This window comes from Desmodus rotundus, chromosome 1, assembly GCF_022682495.2.
Source record: "Desmodus rotundus isolate HL8 chromosome 1, HLdesRot8A.1, whole genome shotgun sequence".
Classification (NCBI taxonomy): domain Eukaryota; kingdom Metazoa; phylum Chordata; class Mammalia; order Chiroptera; family Phyllostomidae; genus Desmodus; species Desmodus rotundus.
The window spans coordinates 2,314,656-2,339,209 of NC_071387.1; the positions used below are offsets into that span (position 1 = coordinate 2,314,656).

A 24,554-nucleotide genomic window follows, 5' to 3' on the forward strand; every position below is an offset into this window, starting at 1 on the left:
TGCCTACCCAGCGTCTCCTGGTGGGCCCCCCACCACCTTCCTCAGTGACCAGTGGCACTCTCCCAGTCCCCTGTCCCACCCAGTCCTCCCTGGCACACCACATGGCCCTGCAGCTTCTCCAACCAGCTCCTGCCCCTCTCACCTCTCTGTTTTGAGACTGAAGTGCCCCAGGGCAGTGGTCCCCAGCCCAGCCTCAATCAGCCCCTTCCCCTTGTGTGGCCACGTGTCCTCTGGGACCCCAGGCTTGACAGGTGAGAGCTCAACGTAACAGGAGCTCCAGAGGGGACAGGCCGGGGGGGGGGGGGGGGGGGGGGGCGGGGCGGGTGGCTGGCCTTGCCTGTTGTCAGTATCAGCCGGAGCCCGCCAGGACCACCAGGGACCTATGCAGGGGGCTCCTCACCACCCACTCCTCAGGCCTGTCCTGGCTTTGCCCCCGGCGTTGGGGGGCCTCAGAGAGTGTGGAGTGTATTAACAGAGAGATGCAAGGGAGGGGGGGGCACGGCTGGGGCAGCGCGGAGCGAGGAGTACAGATGGGGCAGGTATGTCTCTGTGGACACCCCTTCCACATTGGGCTGCCCCAGCGGGCCGGGGTGGGGGTGGGGGTGGTTGTCAGTGCAGATCCCAGGTCTGAGCAAAGTCACATGCCCCCTGCCAGCCTCAGAGTCTTCCCTAGGAAATGGGAGCGGTGCCCACGCACCTCCTCTGCCTGGCACTCCCAGGAATTCCCAGCCACCCTGCCTTCCTGAAGCTCTCTTGACCTCGCCAGTGGGGGGTTTGGCATTTGGTCCTTTGGGGCGAGACTTACTCCCTTCCCCACCTACCCAGGCCCAGCCTCTGTCCAGTTGGAGAATTGGATTGTTACCACCAGTAGGGGGCAGCATTGGGCTGCATGTCTCCACTTTGGCAGCTCCCACACCGACCTCCCCTCTAGTCCTCCAGGAGGGGTGGGGGTGGGGAGGACCCAGAGAGGTTCGTGGACACCTTACATCTTCTCATCCTGCTGCTGGACGGCCAGCAAGGCCCTGCGGGCCCAGTTGCAGAAGGGCACAGAGCCTAGGTGGGAGGCTTGAGGCCTCCAGTGCCCCCCAACCCCTGCCCTGGGCACCTTGTCCCCCTCTCCCAAAGCCCTGACCAAGTCCCCCAGGCAGAGGCAGAGGTCATTCACGAGGCAGCCTGATGACCCAGCGCCCTAGAGCGTGGGGATCAGAGCCCAGAGGTTTGCCGGCCCCTTGGGCGGCCAGGAAAGGTGCCCAGGCTGCCCCTTGTCAATCAGCAGTCACCACTCACGGCTCCACAGCACTGCCGCTTTGTGGCCACACCCCTGGTCACCTCTCCCGTGGCCCAGATCTAGGGGTGAAAGGCACAGCTCTGCTCGGAGCCCAATTTCTGAGTCAGAGAGGGACGGCGACCTCTCTTACCCTGCCTTTCCCTTCCTGGAGGACCGAGGAGCTCGGTGGGGGGCGGAGGCAGCCTGTCACCAGCGTCACATGCTGAGGACGCCAGGTTGGGCCCCCAGATGCCCGTGCACCTGGCATCTCTGGAAGGAGGGGGTGCCCAGGACCCACAGGCCCCTGCGTGTCTGGGAGAGGCATTCTCACCCCCTCTACAGATGGGAAACTGAGACTCGGAGAGGAGGGACTTTGCCCAGGTCACATGGCTCGTGGAAGGGCAAGCCAGGATTCCGAGCAGGGCCTGGACTCAGGAGCTCACGGGTTTCCCAGTCCACCCACCCTTTCGTCCGCCACCAGCTCTCCACGGTTCCCCAGGAACCGGTTGGAAACACAGTCCCCAGCCCAGGGGCCCTCCTGAGCCCGAGACCCTGGGATGGCAGCGATCGCCGCCTGCGCAAGCCCTCCGGGCCACGCAGGTGCACACTGAAGCCTGAGGTCCACCGGGGGTCAGCCAGCCACAGCCCCCACAGCCCAGTGCCTGTCTTTGCACATGAAGTTTTCTTGGCTCAGGGCCACACTCACTTTCCATAACGAGAGGGACGCTCTCGAGCTACAAGGGCAGGCTCGGGTCCTTTCTACAGAGCTGGGGACCGTGTGGCCCTGTATGGGCAGTGCTTGCTGGCCCTGCTCTAGACAGTTGAGGGTGACACCGGCTCATCGGTTGGTGGCCATCAGTGGCTTCCCTTTAACCAAGCCTTGGCAGAAATGGCTCCTTCCTGCCACCTACTGCTCCTCTCGGTGAGGCTGGCATCCTGAGTCCAGGATCGGGAGGAGGAAGCGAGAGGGAGCCTGGAGAGGACCCTGCAGGGTCCCATCCTGCCTCCCCCTTCATGTGAGGCCCTGCCCCCCAAGAGCGGGGGCTGCCCCCACCCCGGCGCCTCCAGGTCATCCGTCCATTGCCTCCCGAGCATCTGCCTTTCTCAGCCCCAGGGCTGCTCGCTCTTTCCAGAACACACTTCCACGTCACCTCCCCTGCGAATCCGTGAGCTGTAGGGGAGGGGCTGGGCCCAGCCACCGCCTTCCTGAACAGCAGCTGGCACACGGCAGGTGCCCGACACACATCTGTGGCCTCTGGGCCCCAGTGGCTACTGGAGGAGAGCCAAGTCCCAGCCCCGTCTCCATGGCCACAGGTCACTCACATGGGCCCCGGGTTGCCATGTGCCAGGAAGGCCAGGCTGTGCACTATGGCACACGAGCCCGGGGCCCAGGGCAGATTGTCCTTGTGGCAAAGGGCACCCTGACCCTGGCCCCCATGCCCACAGTGACTGCGGAAGCTACCCCTCAGTGGCCTGTCCTCCCGTGGGGCTGCTGTTCCCCGGGTCTGCGTGCAGAGCCCTGAGTCACTGCCTCTCAGATGAGGCCCCACCAAGCTGGGGACCCTGTGGGCATCAGCCTCTGCAGGCCCCACCTGCATGCTACCCTCCTGGTCCTCTGGGAGCAGGCCCTTCCCTCACAGGCCTTTGCCCTTGGGTCCCGGCCTGGACACTGTCAGAGTCAGAGGGCCCTTCGGGCCGCGGGGGCCCGGACCCCCACCACCCGCCCCTTCCTGCTCACGCATGTGTCTGTGTCCCCAGCTCACTCAGGGCACCAGCACCAGCGGACCCCACCTGCAGCTCCCTGTGGCTGGAGGACCCCCCGTTGGCCAGAGGGGCAGGCTCGGTCACGCCCTGGACCATGCGGAGCTGCGGTAAGGGCGAGCCTGCGGACAGGCCCTGGGCTGGCTGGTTGGGTCACCGGGGGCATCAGACGGGGACCCCCTCCGCTGCCTGGCGCTCCGGCGAGGTGCTGTGGGTGTAGAGAGACCCTGTGCTCAGTGGAGAGCACCCACGTTTCAGTATTAAAGTGTTTTGGAGGCTTTCAGGGCCTGGCTGCCTCTCTGTGCCCTTGTCACGTCTCTGTTGTCATATTTGCTGCGAGGGACACGCAGCCCAAGGGCTGCCTAGCCGCCCGTCCTCCCTGCCCTTGCATGGTAGGGGCGGGCAGCGCTGCCTGGTGAGGGGTGTGAGACCAGAGCGGGGGCAGAGGAGGGCGCCCTCCCCACACCCCAAAGGGAAAGCTGTCAGTTGCCGTTTGGAAGGACGAGGCGCCTGAACTGTGGGCAAAGAAGAATCAGCTGCCGGCCCTGGCTCTCCCTCCAGCCGCCTCTCCCAGTTGGCAATGGGCTCAGTCCTCCTGTGAAGGGACTGGGCCCCCGGCTGCCCTTTCACAGTCACGGGCAGGGCTGTCCTTACACCTGTCTCTGTGTGCGAATGGGGGTTCTCGGACAGGATCTGTCCTCGGGCCACAGGCAGCCCCCAAGAGCCATGTGCGACCTGAGTTGTTCCTGCCTGGAGCGGCTGACGGCAGGGCCTCAGAAACCAAGCAGCGAACAGAACCCAGCGGGCCTTTGCTGGGCTCACGTCAGACACCTCCTCCAGGAAGCCTCCCGGATAACATCGGGCTGGGCCAGGCACTGCCATTGATCGGGTCGCTGCCTGCTCTGTGGGCAACGATCTCCTGTGTGTGCATCGGTCTCCGTGGGCCGAGAAAACTTGAGGGCCTGGCCATCATCTCAGCCCCAGCCCCTGGACAGTGCCTGCCACGGGTGGGGTGCCAGTGGGGGTACTTGCAGAAGGATGAACGAACTCCTGAACGCTGAGCACCCCTGGGCAGACTCCGCGTGTGGCCTGCAGGCTCCCATCGGCCTTGCCCTGCCTCAGGGGTCGGTCCCGTCCCCTTGCCGGTTCTCAGAGCAGGAGCCCGATGCCCAGAGAGGCACTGTCTCCCACCACTGAGTGGGATTCAACTCCGCTCTGAGTCGGCCACTCCAGCTTCTACAAGTGGACTCAGCGCTGTCCCACAGAACCTTCTGGAATGAGGGAAATGTTCTAAACCGTGGGTTATCCTACATGGCAGCCACCAGCTACATGTGGCTCTCTAGCCATTGAAACGTGGCCCGAGTGACGGAAGAGTGGAACTTGGCGTTTTATTTCCTTTGCATTTGAGTGGAAACGGCGGTGCCTGCCGCTGCCACGTGGGACAGCGAGGCTCTGGCTCCCAGACCCGGTGTCGCTTGGAGCCGGGACGGGGGTGACGGAGTGCATCCCTCGTCACCATCATCATCACTGTTATTAGTGATAACGACATTTATCAAAACCTCTCATTGACTCCTTGGCTACCGGGCACTTTGGGGTGGTGTGTGGTGCTAAGTTCTTGGGGCTCCTCCCCAGCTGTCTCCAGAGGACTTGGGGACACCCTCTGCTCAGTGGGGTGACTCAAAGTCTCTGGGGGCTGCCAGCTGCTTGGCTGGCTGTCTAGGGCTGTGCCGCTAGCAGGGACAGCTTGCTCACTCCTGGGTTGCAGCTCAGGGGCACACAGCCCATGTCTCCCTGGTGACCTGTCAGGGGTGCTGGTGGGGCCAGGAGTGACCAGCTCCAGGTCCTGGAGGAGGGCCGGCAGGAGCTTAGGCCAGAGGGCTCAGGGAGGGACCCGGCACCTTCTCCAGCTCAGCCTCTCTCAAGGACACCAAACAGAAGCAGGAGAGGATTTTTCCCACTTTAGGGTAACTTCAGCTCAGAATAGACACTTCCAACCATTCCTGAAAGTGTCTTCGTTCCCATGGAGGCCAGCTCGTGGGAGTAAGAGGGGCGCCCCGAGCATTGCCCCAAAGGCTCAGTGCTTGGCAGGCGGCCCGAGCCCCCACCGCTCAGCCTAGCTGGGCGCCTCTGAGTTTCTCAGCTGCGGTGGAAACAGCCCAGGAAGGGCCGGCTCCGGTCCCCTGCTCTGTGACCGCGCTCCCCAGGGGAAGCCGAGCCATTCTGCCCTGGGGAGAGGACAGTACAGTGGAGAGACATCCCTCTCCCTGCACGCTTGCTGTGGTGACTGGGGAGCCATTGGAGAGTCACCAGGAGGGCATCCCGTCCTCAGGCCAGGGCCCTGAGCCCCAGGAGGGGGCCAACCATGCCATGCCTGCCTCTGCCAGCTCCCACTGGGGCCCGGGCCAAGAAGATGGCAGCGGGGGTAAGGGAGAGGCAGGCTGGCTGCCCCCTCAACCGTGGATCCCCCACAGAGGCAGATTCACAGGGCTGGGGAGCACCCATGGCTTGCCGGGCCTTAGCGGAGCCCTCAGAGGTCACCGAGGGAAAGGGCAGCTCCACCCCCCACCCTTGGGGACTTGCTCATCCCAGGGAGGCTGAGGTGTTCACGCTCATACTCTGGAAGAAGCCACAGCCCGGAGACCGCGGGGCCTGCGCCTCTGTGTTAGCGCGCGCCCCCGCCGGGCACCCCAGCAGTGGACGATGACAGCCACCGCGGCTGAGTGTACCTGCAATCACCTCACTCCCGGCAGGCGGGAGCCCGCGTTTCCCCATGGGGCTCTGATGGGCCAATGATTTGTTCCAGGTCACCCGGTGAACACATGACAAGGGAGATCTCTCTGGTGACAAAGTGCCTGTCACCCCTGCAGACCTGGGTCGTTGCTGAGGGGCAGATTGAGGCAATGCAGCAGCGTCTGTCTCCTCCTCATGGGCTTTGGCTCCTCCTGTCCTCCCTGGACCTGTGGGGAAGGGGTCTGGTGGGGTGGGGGACTGCTTCCCTGCAGGTCAGGAGCGCTGAGGCTGAGCGGGGACACCGAGGACGCCCAGGTGCTCAGCGGCTCCTGCCTCTGCGGTTTCCACAGGTCAGCCCGGCCAGCCCCGTGCCAGGCACTTCACCGACATCCAGCAGAAGACCCTGAGCTTTCTCCAGTCACTGGAGGTGCGTTCCACCCCCTTCTGTCAGACAGATGACAGCCATGTGCCCTTTCGGTCTCTTCTGTTTGGGGAGAGCTGGGAGCAGCCTTTGTCCCCTTGAAGCAGAAGAGGCCCCGGAGCAGCAACTGAAGTCTCCAGCTGCAGCCGTTCAGGGGGAGGCTGGGAGGCTGGGCAAGGGGGAAGGACACAACAGTCAGACTAGACCAAGATACCCAGGACACATGGGGGCTGGAGGGAGGGGCCCCACTAAGAGAACAGGGCTTTGGGGGGACACCTCCTGTTCTCAGGGGTGGCCCAACCTGCCCTCTAGGCTGTGGGAGGCAGCAGGCTCAGGTGGGAGAATCCTGAGGCTTGTGTCCTCCCTGCAGCGGGACCAGCAGACTCAGGAGCAGGCGCTGGCCCTTCTGCGGCAGCGGGCACAGCTGGAGGTCTGGGAGACCCGGAGGGCCCTGGATGAGCTGCTCTTCAAACACCGGCTGGAGGTACCTGGCTGTGCCCCTACCCCTCCCTCAATACCCCCCCTACCCTGCCCAGGGCATCACGCCAACCTGCTCCTCTGAGCCTGTGGCCCTCGTAAGGCAGATGCAGCTCCCTCACTGAGTGGGGGCCGCCTGCCTCTGTGGGAGGGTAAGGTGGGGAGGTTGCTGCTTCCTGAAATGTGGGCCCCACCCGCGCCCCAGAGAGGAGCCGGCTACCTGCTGCAGCCTCTCCGTAGGCGATGCGTGCACGCTCCGGTCACAGCAGAGACAGGAGGGTTTTCCTGCTAGTGTCCTGGGGGCTCCAGGCTGGGGCGACCGCCTGAGCCTCCCACTCGCCCACGTCCTGGGCTTGTTGGCCACTGAGCCAAGGGCTCTCTGTTGGAGCTCCCAGCCAAGGTGTGCTGGACGCTCACACCCGGACAGGTCTGCCCAGGGAGGGAAGGGAAGGGAAGGGAAGAGACCCGAACCTCTGGGCCCCCACCCTTTAGCCCTCCAGATGGGTGGCGCGGGCTGGCAGGGGTGGTGTACAGGGCACCCAGCTGAGGCCGGCAGGGCTGATATCTCTGATCTGGTCGGACAGGACAAGCCTTCTTGGAAGTGACTCTCCTCTGGGTCTTTGGTCTGGGGACTGTCGGTGGGATGTTGTCGCAGAGCACACTTAGGGGGCGGTCCCAGGGAGTAAGCCAACCCAAGGAGCATGTAGGCACATGTGAGTGTGTGTGCACATGTGTTGGCAGGTGCCCCAGACTCACACAGCACAGGCAGACACACCTGGCCGAGTTTCCCTTCCTCTCTCCCCCTCTTCCCGCCGCCAGCGTGGCACCTGCTGGGTGACTGCCGTTCCTCAGGTAACTTCACTCGGCCACACAGGGGCGGCTCCGGCCCTGGCCAGACTCTGTGTCAGCTGGACACAGAGTTCCCCTTCCCTCACCGCTCCCCTTCCCCTGGGGGCAGGGAAGGAGCCGCCCCCTGTGGGGGCTCCCGTGGTGGGAGACATGCCTGGGCTCGCTCCTTCCTGGCACCCGGCCAGCCCACCGGCTGCGAGGCTGCCTGTCCGCCCTCCACATGCACGCCTTTCCTCGCAGAGGCTGATGGGGAGCCGTGCGACCCAGGCCAGGCCGGGAGCAGCTTCAGAGCTGGAGGGGCTGCAGGCGTGTGGGGACCTGGGTCCGAAGGCCTCTCGGAGCACTCTGACAGCCGCATCGAGGTGTGTCCAAGGCTGGGGACCCGGGCACCTGCCTGACGTGGGAACCGGGGCAGGGAGTCTCAGAGAGGCAAGGGTGCTGGTGCTGCCGCAGCTGGGTCCCCAGCGCTTTCTCGCCTGGCAGGTCGCAGCCTCGCCTGGGCAGAGATGCTGCCGCGCCCGCCCGGGGCTCTGAGGACGGATGGGGGAGGCAGGCCGGCCAGTCAGCCTCTGCAGGTGAGACGGTCCTCAAGGCCAGCCACACTGCAGGTAGAGTGCATTCCCTGCATGGACCTGGAGTGGGCACTGAGTTAGGCACACAGCAGAGAGGCCCAGAGAGACGGAGTGATATCCCTGAGGCCACACAGTGAGGGGCCACCGGGATTTGGAACTAAGTCTGTCTAATGCCAGAACTGTGAGTGACCACTGGGGAGCACTGCGCCTGCTCCTAGGGCAAGCCGGGCATCCTCGGAGCCGGGGCACCATCGCCACCCACGCACCTGGGGACAGTGAGCCTGGGTACAGCAGGAAAGTTTACGGTAGACGCTGGGTGAGAGACCCCAACAGTGGGGCCGTGGCCGTCTAGCCCTGTCCCCCCTGCTCTGGGACGGACAGAGCCTCAGCTCTACCTGCCCCGCTCCTGGCGGACCTCCGAGGTGGCCCTCACCACCTCCCCAGAGTCCTGGTTGCAGCCCCTCTGGGAGCAGGAAGCACCATGTTTTCCAGGCTCACCAATGTGCCCTCCTCTGTTCCTTTGAGGGATTTCCCTGAGCCCTCTCTCGTGTGCTGGCAGTAAATATGCAGCCTGCCCCCACACTGTGCTGGGGGCTGGCAGGTGAGGGTCCCTTGCTGCAGGCATCAGGGACGTCAGGGACGCAGGGCAAGCGGCCACGAGCCCCAGCCCCCGTGGAGCTGGAGGGGTGTGAGAGCACCCAGCCCAACCCCACTCTGCCCTGAGGCTCTGCTCCGCTCCTGTTGGCAGGTTTGAGTTGACTTTCATCGTGGTCCTGAAGCCCTTGTCTCGCCCTGAGTAGAATGAGACTGGGGTCTTCCCCAGAATCTGGTCTGTCTGGGCAGAGGCCCCACGTGCTCTTGAAAGCAGAGTCCTCTGCTGCTGCTGGGCAGCGTGTGTTCAAGTCCACTCTGTCCCCCTGGGTTTCCCATCAATCACCGAGGGAGGGGCACTGGGCCAGCCCCACCGCGCTGCCGCCCTGCCTGTTTCTGCTCTCAGTTTCCGCTTCACGCTTCACGTACTTGGCGTTCGGGAACGTGCAGGATTATTATGTGCTCCTGACAGCCTGACCCCTTTATCCTGTGTCCTCGCTGGACGACCTTTTGCCCTGCGATGTGCTGTGTGCTCAGCCCGCTGTGTCTGATGCTGATTTCGCCACCCCCGCACCATGCGTCTGCGCGGCACGCCCCTCCCATCTGTGCGGTTGCCTCCCGAGCGCGGTTCTTGTGGGCGGCGTATCCTCAGATCTCGCCCGGTTTTTTTCTCATCCAGTCTGGCAACCCCCGCCTTTTGGTTGGCGGCGTACACGTGCACATTTAATGCCTCGTGTTGCTACTTGTTCCCTCTGTGTTTCCTTCGTGTCCTCCTTCGCTGCGTTCTGCCCGCTTCGGGAGCCCACGAGTGTTCTTTCCTGATTCCATTGCGTCTGCGTCGTCTGCGTCGTTGCCTCAGGAGCAGCACCTGCTATTTCAGTGGCCGCTGGGGGGTTTCTAGTAACATCCCCCCCACCCCCCCGCGGTGACGCCCCATCTCCTCATGGGGAGCAGGAGACTTCCGTGTCTCCTTCTCTGGACTTCCTGCAACTGTCTTCATGCATTTTCCTTGAAATATTTTATAAAGGCCACAACACGTTATTTTAAACACTCAGCAGTCTTTTAAAATGCGTACATGTGTGCATACATATATGCACATGCGTATGCACACGTCTGCATGTATGTGTACAGATACAGGGGCCGCCACACACAACACCCCTTTTTAATTACAAAATCTTCTATGACAAAATCATAAGCCTGTCATTCTGTAACATACCAATATCACACTCGAGCACACCATGTAACATTTGAGGTGAAATGTTCAAGTTAGAACTATAAATTATTGCACCCACATTATGACCCTACCAACCACACTCAAGCAGGCGTTCCTTCTACCGGACCCTGTGTATATGTGTGTGCGTGTGTGCATACACACACACATTTATACACACACACACACACTTCCCTGGTGCCCACTGCTCTCCGTTCCTCTGTGTGGGGGCCGGTCTCCTCGCTGGCACCATTGTCCTTCGGCCTGAGGGACCCCCGTGGACATTTCTGCTCGTGCTGTTCTGCTGACGACAGTTTCTTTGGGCTCCGTGCACTCTGCCCTTAGACCCCCAAATCATGAGGCTCCACCGCCTGGCCTGGCCAGTGGAGACAGACACAAGCAACCCCCACCCGCCGCTCCTCCTGGAAGCCGCTTTCCCTGAGCCAGGGCTCCCCCATGTGCACTCACCCACCAGCTGGATGCTGCAGGCGCTGGGGACTCCCCACAGGTCCCCAGGGTCTCTCTGTGCGGCTCTCTCCTCTCTGAGTCTCCATCCCAGAGCTCCAGCTGCCTGGGTCTCCCCAGACTCTCAGCTCCACCCCTCCACCCGGGGCAGGGGGCAGGGTCTCACCTAACTGGCTTTTTGTCTCTCAGGGATCAGCGTGCAGTGTCTCCTGACGTGTCTGGAAAACCCTTCGTTCATATGCGTGTGCGTGAACACTTATCCGTGCGTCTGCACACACACGCGTGCTCTTTTGTTTACTGGGTTTTTACGTCTCCTCTCAGCGGGACAGTCAGTCTAGAATCTGTTCCCCTTTACGCTCTCTGGGCAGAAGCGCAGGCGCTCACATGACCTTTTAGAAGTGTAAGGGCCTGTTTCCATCACCAAAGGGCGGCCAACCGTGGCCAGTGGCCAGGCAGCTGCCTAAGCCAGGGGTCGGGGCTCTGCTGTCACCCCATCTGCTTGCTGCTGGATTCTCTCTCTCTGGGCCTCAGTCTCCCCTTCGGTGGAAGTGAAGCAACTGGACTGTGCCGTCCGCGAGCCCTCTCTGCCTTGGGTCTGGCCCTTTGCACACTCAGTGGGTTCATACACCAGAACTTCACAACAGGGCAAAGGAGACAGTCGCTTCCTTTTGGCACGGCCTCGTGAGCTGGTGTGAAGCCGTGTGTATGTGGGGACCTCAAATTGCCCCAGACACCCTACTTCTTAGGCCCTCCTGCAGAAAAGGCCCTGGAGCCCTATGCGACCCGACTGCGGCTTTCTGTCCTCAGAGCCCACGGAGGAAGGGAGGCCAGACCAAGCCCTCTCCCAGTTGCTCCTGGCCAAGCTTTATCCTGGGGACAGCCCCATCTACCAGGTACAGGGAGACATCCCCTGGGGGGGGGCATAGGAGTGGGGTCCAGGGGAGGCCCTGGAAGCCAAGAGGAGGCCCAAGTCTTCCCTCAGCTGTCTCTCTAAGAGGCTACACACAGGGGTTCTCCACGGAGGGTCCTCGACTGGGGGCGGCTCTCCCTGCCATGGGCATCACCCACCCTTCCTGCTGCCCAGGGGTAGGGGAGGAGGTTAGGTGAGAACAGGCAGTTCAACAGGCTGCTTTGGGCAGGGCGGGCCCCCACCACCCAGGTGGCACATTGCAAAGCAGGTGGCCTATCCCAAATCCTCTAGAGCACAAACAAGGGCCTGGGTGGAATGGAGACCAAGATGATGAAGACCCGGCGCTGCCCTCAGGAGCTCACAGTCGGGGAGGGGGCACGCCATAGGGATGAGTGGGGCCCACAGTCCAGGAGGGCTTCCTAGAGCCGCTGGCCTCCTGCCCTGGGCTGGGCGCTCCACTCCCATCGGGAGAGGCAGGGCCTGGGAGCAGCCTGGAAGCTAGGCAGTGGTGACGTGGCCTGGCCAGTCTACACTGCCCCAGTGGAGCCGGGCAGGGCCCCGGAGTGCCAAGCCCGGAGCTCTAGGTCGCGTCACACTCCAGATGTTACAGCAGAGGCTCCGGGAGCAAGAGCTGCACGCACAGCACCAGGCCGCGCTGCTGCGCCTGCGCAAGAGGGCGCTTGAGGAGAGGATGTGCTTGGAGCTGTCCTGGCTGGAGCATCAGAGACGGTGGGTGCAGGCCTGAAGAGCCCCGCCCCCGCCCCGCCCCGGGGATTCTAGCCCCGCCCCGCCCCTGGCCCTGAAGTCCTTGGGAAGCCATCTGTGCTGATCCAACTAGCCGTGGGTGTTGGCAGAAAGTAAGATAAGGCAGTAAAGTAGCCAAAAATAAACACGTAAATATTAAAGCCACCCAGAGTACTACCTCCGAGAATACCTCTGCCAGTTTGCAGTCCTCCTCGTCAGCTCTTGCTGAGGGAAGTACGCGTCTGACTGTTCAAACGACAGGCAGACCGTTTACAACCTGAGCGTTCACTGGAAAGTCGGGAACACCTGTCCGCGTTCCGACGTAACTGCCGCAACACACAGGGTGCCCAGCGCAGCAGGACTAACCAGTTCCCCAACCAGCCGCTGGAGCTGGACCCTCCCCCTAGGAATGCTGGTCCAGCACAGTTTCCTTCAAGTGAGCTGGAGGTGGCATTGCCGGGGCAGTGGGAAGGCCTCTGTTCAGCTTCCTGACGTTGCCACACTGGCCTCCAAAAGGGTTATTCCAGCTAAGATCCTCGCCGGCAGTTTACCAGCATGCCAGGCTACAGGGGTTCTCTTCCATGCCCCGCCCCCTTCCCCAAGGGACCCTCAAGCTGGGCTAGAGCTCTAGGGTGGGAGGTGCTGCCCTCCCTTTGTCTCTCAGGCCCAAAAGGGGTTGTGAGGGGGTGGGGAAAGTGACAGGTTTGGCTGGGAGCCTAGGGAGTCCCCAGGGCTCCCCACATCTGCCCACACATGGCCACCACCTCCTGGTGCCCTGCTGTGGGAGGGGGTGTCCCAGGTCCCCCTGGCTGGCCAAGGCTGGCTGTGTCTGCTTTCTCACGTCCACTTGCCAGACGTGAGGTTGTTCATCTTGCCACCACCCTCAGGTATCTGGGCAGCGAGGGGAAGGTAGCTGCGCTGGTGGCCTTGGCAGAGCAGCAGCGGCAGGCCCTGGGCGACCTTGAGCGGGAGCAGGTAAGGCCTGCCAGCCCGGGCCGGGGGCAGGTGTGAATCCTGGGGTGGTCCTATGGCCACGGCACCAGAATCTCCGGAGTGCCGAGCCCTCCCCACGCCCAGGGCTGCTCAGACATCTCATCTCTGACCTTGATGGCCTGTCTGGAGAGGGGAGGTGGGGGGCAACAGGAGGAGACCCAGACAGAAAAATTCAAGTGACACTCCCTGTAGGGGGGTGGCTCCACCAGTGAACCATGAAGAGGGCCTGGGAGGGGGTCTAGTTATCACACAGCAGTGAGGGTGGCCCAGGGAACAGGCCTAAGGGCTTGCCCACCTGAGATCGAGCCCTGGCTGGGGGCCTGGAACTGGCCAGCGGCGGGGACCGCCACCCAAACCTGGAGTCCTGTGTTGCAGGTGGAGATGCCGGGGTGGAGGCTGGGGCCAAGGCCCCTGACCACTGGGGCCTGGGGCTGTCACTTCCCAGGGTGGGCGTGCAGAGACCTGAATGTGGGCAAGGTGGCTTTGCAAAGGGATGTGAGGTCAGAGACGCAGCAGGGAACAGAGGACAACGGGGACAGTTTAACAAAGGGACGAGTTCAGAAGCTGCAGAGGCAGAGCTGCGTGGGGAGGGCACGGGTGCAGCCAGCCTGTCCCGGCCCCACTTTGGGAAGGCCCCAAGAACAAGCACCTTACCATCCCTCCTGCTTCCTGCTGGAGCCTCCTGGTGGCCACACCCCAGGGCGGCCACAGTGCACGGGGTCTCCTGGCCGAGCAGGGCGAGAAGGACAGGGGCTTCCAGAAGGGCAAAGGGAGGCCCCACCCAGTGCCCCATCCGTCAGTGGGTTCCCTTCCACGTGAGCCTCTGAGCCGGGCGGGCTGATGGCTGACATTCCCTCCCTGCCCGCCTCAGGGGGAGACCCGGTACCTGCCGAACAGCGACCTGCTCTCGCACTACGAGAGGACACTGCTGCTGCAGCACCACCGGGACATCCTCTCTGTGCAGAGGTCCTTGGCCCGCCTGCAGCAGGAGCTTTGGGCCACGGCCCAGCTGCTTCAGGTGGGCACTCTCACCTGGGCTGGAGGCCGGGTGGTGGCCAGGAGACGCTTGTCACCAGGCTGCTTCATGGGAATGTACAAGTCCCTTGTAAAAACACTCCAGGGGGCAAGGGACTCTGAGGGGTACAGATGGAGGGCAGATGGGGTGGCCACCTGCTGGAGGGGGCATGGAGGTCTCCTGGGCAAGGCAGCCCTGGACAGGCCCTGGAGGATGAGCCAGACCCCCAGTGGCAATGGGAGGGGCTCCAAGGCAGGAAGAAGAGCAGAGCTGGGGCTCCTTGGAGAGGCCAGCCTCTTTGGGGACGCCTCGCAGGGGGCATCCTCGGTCTAGCACCCCATCCAGGGGGCAGGTGGGGTGGCTGCTTCCAGCCTGAGCTTCCCCTGTGAGTTGGGAGCGCTGCCTGCTGGCCTGCCCGGTGGCTGAGGAGGGAGCGAGCTGATTCCGTGGAGCACCTGGTGAGGGCCAGCAGGCGTGCTGCGGGAAGACCACCAGCGCCAGGTGCAGGGCTCCCGTGGGGTCAGGCCCACCTACTTCAGCCAGGTGCCTGCTTGTGGGAGCTTGCCCTCCGTCCACTTTCCAGACAGGAGAAGGTACCAGGGGTGTCCGTGCCGGCTCACCCTCTGCCGTTTCTCGTAGAGCTCCAGTCCCGAAGTCCCAGCCGCCCGGGACAGGGACTCTGAGACAAGCCAGCAGCTGGAGGGGCCTGAACAGGGAGCATCATGCTCCCCGACACCACACAGGCCTGGCAGCCCCGCCATCCACCGCCCCCTCAGAAGCCCTGAGAGCCCTCGAGTCCCACCGTGAGTGGTCACGGGTGGCCCTGGCCCGGGTGCTCACCATCTCTCTTCCCCCATGCCCCAGCGCTGTGCCCCATGCCTTGTCACCTGCCCCTGGCAGTGGCCCCATTTGTGGGCATGGGCCCTACTTGGAGCTGCTGGGTGGGGAGGAACCAGGACCTTTCTTTGCCCATGTGCTGGCCACTTGGCCACTGACCACAGCTGTCCCCTGGATGCGACTCGTGTTCCACTTGTTGAGAGTTGAGGCTGGGGCAGGACACCCCAGGAGGGCGCAGCCTGGGTGGGCAGTCACTGCCCTTCTGCCCTGCTCTACAGCCTTGTCACCGAGCAGCAGGACGGGATGTCCCCTGGGGCAACTTCAGCTGCAGATGGTCACCTGCAGCCTCCGAGGCCAGCTTGGGGACAGGAGGCACCCACAGCGGATGGCTGGCCTGACGCCCAGGGTGGGCTGGAGGAGAGCAGCAGCCATATGGGCCCAGGTAACCAGCTGGGGCAGTGGCAGCCGGAAGGCAGGTGGTCACTCTGACCAGATGCAGCAGCTCTCGGCTCAGGGCACTGTGCCTAAAGAGGGCCCCTGGTGGCACCCGTCATGGTCGTGACCCGTGATAGGAGCACCCCTGTGGGCAGGGGTTCCCCAAACTGGTCTGGAGCCAAATACCTCCAGTCCCCTCAGGCCGGTGGCCCATACTTGCCAGGTCCAGGGTAGAAAGAAGGCGTAGCAAGACGACAATGCACAGACATGAGTCCCTGGGGCTTCTTGGCAGAGGCGCTGCTGTCCCCACTTTACCCCCACTCTCTGGTCTCTGTGACTTTGCCATGGTCAAGGCCTGCCCTTGCCCTGCCTTCTTCTAAAGGTTTTTCTGGGACTCACATCAGTGACTCTCCCACAGCGATACTTTTAGGAGTAGGTAACCACGTTTTTATGTCCTCACCCAAGCCAAAAACAAATAAGTGTGGTGGCTCTTTTGAATTATGAGACTTTTTTCACGTGGCTGCAGAATTCCTGGACATGGTGTCTCCTGCGTCCTGTGCTCTGTGCGCCTCAGCACTGACGGCCCCTCTCCTCACAGGAGACGTGCAGACCAACCCCAGCCCCCGACCAGCAGAGGGGGAGACCTGGGCTCTGATGGAAGGCCACGCACAGAGCTTCTGGGGCTGGAGCCCGCACTCCCCGGGCGGAGAGGGGCCCTGCAGCCCCCGGAATGCCAGCGTGAGTGGGGGCCTGGCCTTGCTGTGTTGGCCCTGCCAGGTGGCTTTGGGGGGCTGGCCTGGTCCATGTGGGGAGAGTGCTGGCAGACCAGGGCCTCTTTGGCTTTCCCCAGGTGGTCCGTCCATGGGTGGGTCACTGGAGCCCACTGGGAGAAGGGGGGTCACTAGGGCCCTCTGTAGGGGGTGGTCTTTGGTCTTTACCATGGTCACCAGAGCACAGGGCCCTCTCCACCGCTAAGGGACATGGACTGACGCCGGCAGAGGTGGCCACCCTGGTGGTGGCATTTCTTCCACTCGTTCCCAGCAGGTGGCTGAAGGCAGAATGGGGGCAGAATTGGGGCCAGATTTTGCCAACAGCCCTGAGGGGGAGGCCCCCGCAATGGAAAGCCAGCGGCCAGAGGAGCCGAGGTAGGGGACCGGGGTGCGGGGCTAGCTGGGCCTGTGGACCCTCGGGCAGGGGTTGGGACCTGAGGAATGGGGATGGTTGGCCTATTGCTCCCCGTACTTTCTCTGGGGAGCCCTCAGTCTCTCTGGGGTTCCCTCGCCCTGGCCTGGCCCACGGTGCACCCGCAGCCCGCCCTGTGCCCTCCTGAGTCTCAAACAAGAATGTCAGCTGGTGAGTCGGCACAAGAGCCAGTGGTGGGGGCAGCAGGAGGGGCCCTCCAGGGGCATGTCCCTCTGAGCCTCTCATGTGGCCACCCCCACCCTGGCCTAATGCAGCGGGGCTGGGGCCAGGACCCCCTAGAGACAGGGCCCTCACCCTGACCTGCGGAGCCTCATACTCTGGCATCATCTCCCTGCCTCCTATTGGGGTAGCTGAAGGCCCCTTGCAGAGACCCTGAGCCAGAGAGACCAGGAGGATGGGGTCCCTCCTGGGGGCACTCTGGACCTGCCCACCATGTGTTTGCAGGACAAAGACCTGTTGGCAGGAGGACCCCCACGGCCCCTCTTCCTGGCAGGAAGCCGCTCAGCTGACCACCTGTCCAGGTAATGTTCCCCCCCCCCCACCCAGGGCCCCTGCCTTCCCCAGGACCATCAAGTCCCCACTTAAGGGTCACACCAGGTCACTTCTAAGTCACAGCCAGCCTCTCTCACAGCCAGGCTGGGGGGCCTCCCACTCCCCCTTACCTCACAGGGTCCCAGCAGGCAGGGGAAGGACGAGGTGGGTCCCCTGTCTGGCACATTCACATTGCAAATGAAGACAGAACAGGACACAGACAGCCACTCAGTCTCTGAATGGCATTCGCAGTTCCTAGCTGTGTCTCCAAGACGCAACAGGAATGTCCCCGCAGATGCGACTCGCTTCCCAGTGGTGGTGGGTGGGGCCGAGCCAACCGCTTGGCGTCACAGGGGCCACACGCTGGGGCCATGGACACTTCTTCGCCTCTGTCTGGGTTCTCCAGTCCTGGTCCACTGGCTTAGCCATGAGGTGCGGGCTGCTGCCCTTCCAGCGCTGCGGGGACATTGTGGGGACATCCTCACACTCTCCTCTCTCCATAGCTCCTGCAGCAGCTGAGGAGGCGACGCCCCCTACCCAGCGCCAGGGCAGCCCCCTGCCCCAGCTCACCACCCCCTCTGGGACCTGCTCCAGGTCTCCAGTGGGGTCCCGCAGCCCCTCTCCTGCGAGCGATCTGTCCTGTCCCTCTCTCCAGGAGTTCCAGAAAGTGTCCGCCTTTCTGGTCCAGCTTTCTGAGAGCTCCATCTCCCTGTCAGACTGGGAGGCCGGGGACAGCCCAGACGCAGACCTGGTCTGGTCTAGGGAGTCTTCTCCTCGAGACTCTAGGGGGCTGCATGGGGACAGAGGGCAAGCCACCTGGGAGAGGCCAGCAGACAGCGGGGCCAGCCCCCTGCATGGCCCCTCCACTGTGCCAGGAGGCCCAGAGTCGGAGCCAGGCCTCTGGCAGCAGGGCTGGACGCTGCTCCCCCCTGATGTCCCCTCCCCCAGGGCAGGGTCGGGACTGTCAGAGGTGTCCAGCGGGGTCTGGGATGAGGAGAGTCTGCCGGAGCCCGGCACGGGTGCCCAGCCGGCCGTGGGGCGCGCCTCACCTGCCGGGGGCTCCTACGACCTGGAGGACGGAGGGGCACCCTGCACGCCACTTCCGTCCCTGGGCCCTGGTGGGGGACAGGAAGTTTCTGGAACCAGTGGGAGCCTGACCAGTGGGTCAGACACAGGCAAGGCCAATCGGACGTCCCCCGAGGCTGTCGTCACAGCTTTCCCATCTGATCCCAATTCCTGCAGTGACTTAGACCTGTCCCTGTCCTTTCCCTCGGGGTCCTCGGCATCCAAAGAGGCGGATTTCAGCAAAGGAGGGGAGCCTGGGCCTCCACAGGCCTCTGCTGGCTGCCCAGAGGGGCCCTGGGCTGCCGGCCTGAGGGCACCCACTGATAGAAAGCCCCCACAGCCTCCTCCTGGAGACCCTCGTCTGCCAGCAGCCCTGAGAGCTGAGAGCTGGGCACCTGGGCAGGGGCAGAGCAGCACGGCCCCTGTCCCGGAGGAAGCCCAGCCCCCACCGGGCAGCCGAGTCCTGCGGGAGATCCTGTCCCCAGTGGACGAAGTGATGTCTTATGGCAGTGCTGACCTCCCATCCTCCACACACAGGGACGCCCACCTCCCTCCTCCGCCTCCCGCCCTCCCAGCAGAGAGCGAGCCCACCCCCAGCCCCCACTCAGAGGACTTCCCTTCCCCTCCCGAAGATGCCCTGTGTCCTGGGGGCTCGCTGAGCCCCCCAGAGGAGGGCTCCTCCATCAACACATGCGAGTTGTCCTCCTTATCTGAGGAGGGGCTGCCCCAGACCCTGGGGCCCCAGGAGGTCAGCCTCTGCCTAGGGGCAGGTGGACGGAGCGGAAGCCTTGGGGACCAACTGGGTGAATCAAGTTCTGTTGTGGGGAACCAGACTGTGGGGGGCCGATGGTCTGAACCCATCAGCTGGCTGGGGTCCGCCTCATGCGGGGGGGCAGGCAGTACCCCGGGCAGGATCCCCAGGCTGTCAGTGCAGCATCCAGCCCTGTCCCGAGTGGACCACGTAGCTGGGGCAGGCCTGCCGACACCCTTGACGGCTGGTGACACAGGGCTGTCTGGCACCTGGCAGGGGGACCCGGCTCCTCCTCTAGATGTGGGTCCCTGCGCTGGGCCGCCTGGCGTGGACAGGGCACAGGTGGTGGATCTGGTCTCCACGAAGCTCACCGGGAGGATCCTGCGAGACACACTGGCTGCGCTCTCAGACACAGCCCCGCTGGGCAGCCCGCCTGCCGGGGAGCCGGTGGTGCCAGCCGTGTTGCCAGGCCTCCCGCCGCGGGGCTGGGCAGTCTCAGGGAAGACGGGACTTCTGAGAAAAGAGTAGACGACCTACGGTGACCAGAGGCGTCATCGATATCACTGTGTGATTGTGTGTGTGTGTGTGTGTGTGTGTGTGCGCGCGCGCATGCGCGCGCTGGAGGCTTCCGGGAGCCTGGACCTCCCCGGGGTAGAGCTGCCACTCAGAACTGCTGGCCGAGTAGGTGGTCGTCGGATGCAGGGCCCGAGACTGGGCAGCGACTCCTTTACGTCCACTGTCAATTGGCTCCGTCCTCATGTTTCTGGACATTGGGCCCATGGCTACCCCCAGGCTCTCGAGGAGGACCCTGACCCAAAGAGAGGAAGAGGCAGGAGTGGAGAAGTTGAGCAGGGCACATCAGAGGCCACTGGCCAGGGAAAGGGGTGAAGGGCGAGGACTTGAGGGAGAACAGTCCTGCAGAGCTGAGGGGCAGGGGAGCAGGTCCTGGGCACAGACTTGTCACCAGCTGAGGAGACCATGTGCCAGGACAGGGCCATCAGCAAAAGCCAGGAGAGGGAAGGAGTGGCTTTAGGGACACAGGGAAGCAAGGGGCCGCGGTGGGCTGCCGTCCCAGCTGCAGATGCACGCCCCTCGGCTTTGCTCAGGAAGTCATCAGTGGAGACAGTTGTGGGAGTTTGACCTCTGGAGGCCAAGGGTTGCCCATGGCCCGTGTATCTGGGGCGGGTCTGCCCACACTGGTGACGGCTGGTGACACAGGGCTCTCTGGCACCTGGCAGGGGGACCGGGCTCCTGCCAGGTGCCTTCCCTGTGTCCAGCCAATCACTTGTGGCTGGGTGACTGGGGTGCATGTCTCCTGTGTGGCTCTGCACAGACAGAGGACGTGGCAGGTCAAGGGCGAAGGGCACGTCCTCCCCACAGCCAGCCACCCTCAGGCCTGTCCCCTGGAAGCAGATGGGCCAAGGCCTCCCCCAAACCAACTCCTCTGGACTCCTTCTGGAAGAAGTGAGGGCCCATTTCCTCGTGGCGTCCATTACTGAACACGCCTTCCATGACCCCACATGGACCCCCACTAGTTTCGGAGGTGTTGGCGGTGCTGCGCTGCAAATCCTTACTGTGGTGGCACCAACAGGATTTCCTGTGGGGAAAGTCGGAGATGAACCGGGAACAGGACTGAGGGCTGCCAGGTGGAGGCCCTCCGGGACGGGGTCTCAGCTGGCCGGGGCAGGGTGATCCTGGGGCTGGCTCGGTAGGACAGCCCCTGGGCAGCTGGCCTTCACAGGCCTTCGTGGACCAGCACTGGTGCCTACCCACAGGGGCCGCCACACAGGACACTGGCTGAAGGGCTCTGACTGGGTCCCTGCAGCCTGCCCCTCCCCCCAGAGCAGGGCTGTTGCCACAGCCACTGTCCTGACAGAAGCCACAGGGCACTTGGGCTGACTAGGACAACAGCAGACACTTTTGTCCTGTTCGTCCGTTCCCAGAGCTTTGTCTCTGGGCCACAGAGGGGGCTTGAGCTATGTCTTCCCCCGTACACCCAGGAAGCTGGAGACTGTTCCTCCCAGTGAATTCCCCGTAATTTATCTGCATCTTCTTTCATTTATCATCTGCCTATTATCTGTCACCTCTCACTTGTCCATCTTTCGGTCATCTGTTATCTGTCATCCATCCATCCATCCATCCATCCCTTCCCAGTTCTCTTCCTGACCTGGAAAATCCCTGCTTGATGGGGAGCCCAGAGCCCACCAAGCCTTGCGGTGGCCTTAGGAACGGGGCCGGTCCTGGCGCCGATCCCTCCAGGACTCGGCTCCTCCCACCCAGGGCCCCAGCTTCCCCAGCTGTAAGAGCGGACCTCACTCATTGAACTACTTCCTGAGGAGTCCCACTTCCATGACCTGTAGAGTGGGAGACGTCTGCAAAGCTGGCCTGGCAAAGCCACCTGTGCCCTCCACCCTGCTGCTCTGGTGAGGGGCCCCTGAGAACACTGCGGGGCCCTCCCCCAGGCCCCAGCCTCTGGGGCAGCCCCTCAGGCCCAGGCCAGCCCAGTCCCATGCCGCCGCGGGAGGCACTGGCTGACAATTCATGTAGGTGTACGACAGCTATTCCCAGGCCCACCTTCGAGTGCAGGAGTGGTTTGGAGCCGGCGGGGAAATGTGTTCATTCTCTGTGTGCACGATTTCCAACCAAATTTTGAGCTTCAGGTGTTTTTTTTTTTTTTTTTTTAATTGATTCCCTTCCAGTTTTCTGAACAAATTAGTCTGTAATTTTTAATTTTTTTTCCATTTATGACTGACCCTTTGGGATTTATGACGCGGTGTGAGAGGAATTATGTATTTTACACACACGCATTCCGCATGGCAATAAATCTCCCGTGTGGAAACCCTGCAGATCTGCCTCCAGTTCCACGGCCTCCTGTCTGGCCGTGTGGGTGGGCGCTGGCATGGCACTGTGGCTGAGCTCGAAGCTGGAACCAGGGCCTCACGATGTGACCTCACCCGGGTGACCAGCAGGCCGCAGTGTTGCTGGAGTCATCTCCCAGCCTGTGGCCCCCTGTCCCCCTTCCTGGACAGGGGCACCTGAGGGAGGCGGGCTATCAGGGGCCTGGCTACAGAACAGTGTTCACCGAGGTGGTGGACATTTGTCATCCCCGCCCACGTGATGTGCGAGGGGTCAAGGGCTCAGGCGTGCAGCTGCAGTGACCCGGCAAGCCTTCAATATCAGGGTTACTCCTTTCCAGGTCTCCCCATGCTTGCCTTGGCTCCGATCCCCAGTAACCTCTTGGGCCAATAAATCTTGATACCTGCCTCCAGAGAAGTCATTATCTTTCATAGAAAATGATTATTTCTCAGTTAAACCCCACATTTAATTTTCCTGTGATCTGTCTCTTTCAGCTTCCCTGCTTAACGGCCCCTCCTGCATAAAATGCCCATGAACTGTCTTCAGTGCTCGAAATCCCAGATTATTGCACCAGCTTTACGAGATCCTTTCATTTCTTACCCTGCGTGGCCATCACAGCCACCGCCATAAAACACAAGTGAAGGCCACCAGGGCCGCTGCCGGAGGGGTGGTGCCATGCACTCGGGGTCCATTTAGTTGGTACCTTCCCATGCCCGGGGGGGTCCACTGCCCAAGCTGCTGGCCTCCCCGATGGCACTGGCTTCCCAATGGGCCAGGCTCTCCTGAAGCTGCGGCCGAGGCTGTGTAGCAAGGGCCCGAACAGAACCAGGCCCAGAAAACCAGTCCTGGTCCACACTGGCTCCCGGGCAGCACCAAGGTCCCGGAAGAATGCGTACAAGTCCCACATCTGTCCTCGTGGGCCTTTGTTCTACCTGCCCACCCTATGCCATCAAATGCCAAACTGCTTCTTGGCATTTGTCCCCCAAGCAGCCTATCCTTTGCCCCAAGCCAACGCCCCTCCCTAATGCCCCTTGAGCACAGCTGGGAGAAGCCTGGTAGCATTTGCAAAACTTGACTGCAGGCTTGGGCACAGGACAAGAGCTTTCTTTCTCTCTCCCTCTTCCTCCTTCCCTCCCCCTCTCCTCTCTCTCTCTCTCTCTCTCTCTCTGTCTCTCTCTCTCTCACACACATACACACACACACACACACACCTGGCCCTGCCCCAGGGCTCTGCTCCAACCAGCCCAACTTACCCTCTGAGTTCCAGACTCTCACAGCCAACCCCTGGCCTGACACCTCCCTCACTGGTCCAAAACAAACTCCTGATTTCCACTCTCTCCCTGAAAGTTGCTCTCCTGCCCCTCCCCTGCATCTTTCATCTTGGCCAAGAGCAGCTGGCCAAGACCCTGCAGGTAGACACGACTCCTTTGTCTCATACTCTGGATTTGATTCACCGCATGTCATACCTTCAAAACATCATCAGCACCACCACCCACCCCTTGCCTGAGGGCCACCATCTCTTGGAGGGCTGAGATGGCCCTCCCAGATCTCCTGCTGCCCCTCCTGCCCTTCTACCCAGCAGCCAGAACCACATCCTACCTCCAAACCCTCCTGTGGGCACCATCACATTCAGAGTCAAGGCCCTAGTCGGCAGCCTGGCTAGGGAGGCCCACACAGTCTTGCCCTCAGCTGCGTCTCCAGTCCTCCCTCTTCCCCCGGCTCGCTCTGCCCCAGCTACAATGGCCTCCTTGCTACTCTTCTAACGTGCCTACCTCAGGGCCTTTGCACATGCAGTTCCTCCCCCTGGGCTGCTCACCTCCTTTCTCACCTCGTTTTCCACCCAAAACACCTTCTTTGAGAGGCCTCCTCATTCTCTGTGTTCAGCAGTCCCCTCCACACCCCTCCCTTTGCTGCTTTTTATAGCACTTATCTCTCTCTCTGTCCTGGAATGCAGACCCAGTGGCTCCACTTTGTCTCCAGTGCTCAGCAGGCAGCAGAAACCCAGGAAATGTTTGTGAAGAAAGGCAGGAGAGCAAAGGGGGAGAGATGGGGCGTGGGGACAGAGTGCAAGCAACACCTGACACAGAAGGTCACAATGTAAAGAGCAGAGAGATGATTGCATTGGTATAAATCTAGTTTAAGTTCAAATCCTGTCGTTTACTAAAGTTAATCACTGTAAGATCAAGGTCATCTGGAACTTAAGAACTTGAACTCCAGAACAATGGATGGCAGCCGCTGACTCATACTGGCTCTGTGATCTGCTTCCTTTTTTGTTTTAGTCAGTTAAATTCTAGATATGCATAGCAATTAGGAACAGTAATTTAAAAGCCAGGTCCCTCATGTTGGATTGAGCAAAAAGTCATACGAAGCTTTATTTCCTAGGTTTGCAGAGAGACCAGCTGTCCACTACAAAATTTAGCACCTGAATGCATCTGAGTTTGCATGGATGTTTCGCTACATTTTCCGAGTTAAACCCTCATATTAAAATGTCAAGGTCAAGGTGGCAGACCCTCTGAAACCCCACGTAGCACTGCCAGATAAAACACAGGACGCCCAGTAACCTGTGAATTTCAGATAAAGAGCGCACCGTTTTTGTCTACGTGTGTCCCCTATGTGATATGCAAATTTAACGGGATATACTTAGATTTAAAAATGATGCGCTGTTCATCTGAAATTCACATAACTGGGGTTTCTGAATTTTCATTTGCTAATCTGACGACTCACTACCCCCGGCTGGGGGATGGGGAGGTTCCTGAGCAGGAGGCCAAGGCGGTGGGGGGCGGGCCCTGGAGGGGAGCGCAGGAGGCCGAACCAGGGGCGGGGCCTGATTGGCGAGGGCGGGGCCATAGGCGTGACTCGGCAATCGGGGGG

The 24,554-nt window shown here is 62.1% G+C and overlaps 1 protein-coding gene and 1 long non-coding RNA gene across 8 annotated transcripts in view; one reads left to right on the plus strand and one right to left on the minus strand.

Moving 5' to 3' along the window:
* The window catches only part of CCDC187 (coiled-coil domain containing 187), a 41,110-nt gene extending 16,700 nt beyond the window's left edge, over positions 1 to 24,410 (plus strand). For 3 of the 7 annotated variants that reach the window (XM_045196912.3, XM_053919361.1, XM_053919349.1), the window contains 15 exons: positions 3,026 to 3,138; positions 6,109 to 6,185; positions 6,550 to 6,663; positions 7,746 to 7,867; positions 7,989 to 8,080; positions 11,151 to 11,236; positions 11,855 to 11,982; positions 12,885 to 12,972; positions 13,862 to 14,008; positions 14,645 to 14,808; positions 15,121 to 15,284; positions 15,876 to 16,015; positions 16,319 to 16,422; positions 16,925 to 17,001; positions 17,515 to 22,171. In XM_045196912.3, coding sequence (XP_045052847.2) covers positions 3,026 to 3,138; positions 6,109 to 6,185; positions 6,550 to 6,663; positions 7,746 to 7,867; positions 7,989 to 8,080; positions 11,151 to 11,236; positions 11,855 to 11,982; positions 12,885 to 12,972; positions 13,862 to 14,008; positions 14,645 to 14,808; positions 15,121 to 15,284; positions 15,876 to 16,015; positions 16,319 to 16,422; positions 16,925 to 17,001; positions 17,515 to 19,355 — 3,457 coding nt within the window. In that variant the 3' untranslated portion in view covers positions 19,356 to 22,171. The other 4 variants (XR_008426243.2, XR_008426239.2, XM_053919360.1 and 1 more) reach the window with 4 other exon arrangements.
* Positions 15,879 to 17,657, minus strand: LOC123479921 (uncharacterized). Its single transcript, XR_006655738.3, has 3 exons — positions 17,597 to 17,657; positions 17,143 to 17,467; positions 15,879 to 16,325 (listed from the first exon to the last, which is right to left on the minus strand). It is a non-coding gene; the product is annotated as an uncharacterized lncRNA (long non-coding RNA).
* Positions 24,411 to 24,554: the final 144 nt, after the last annotated feature.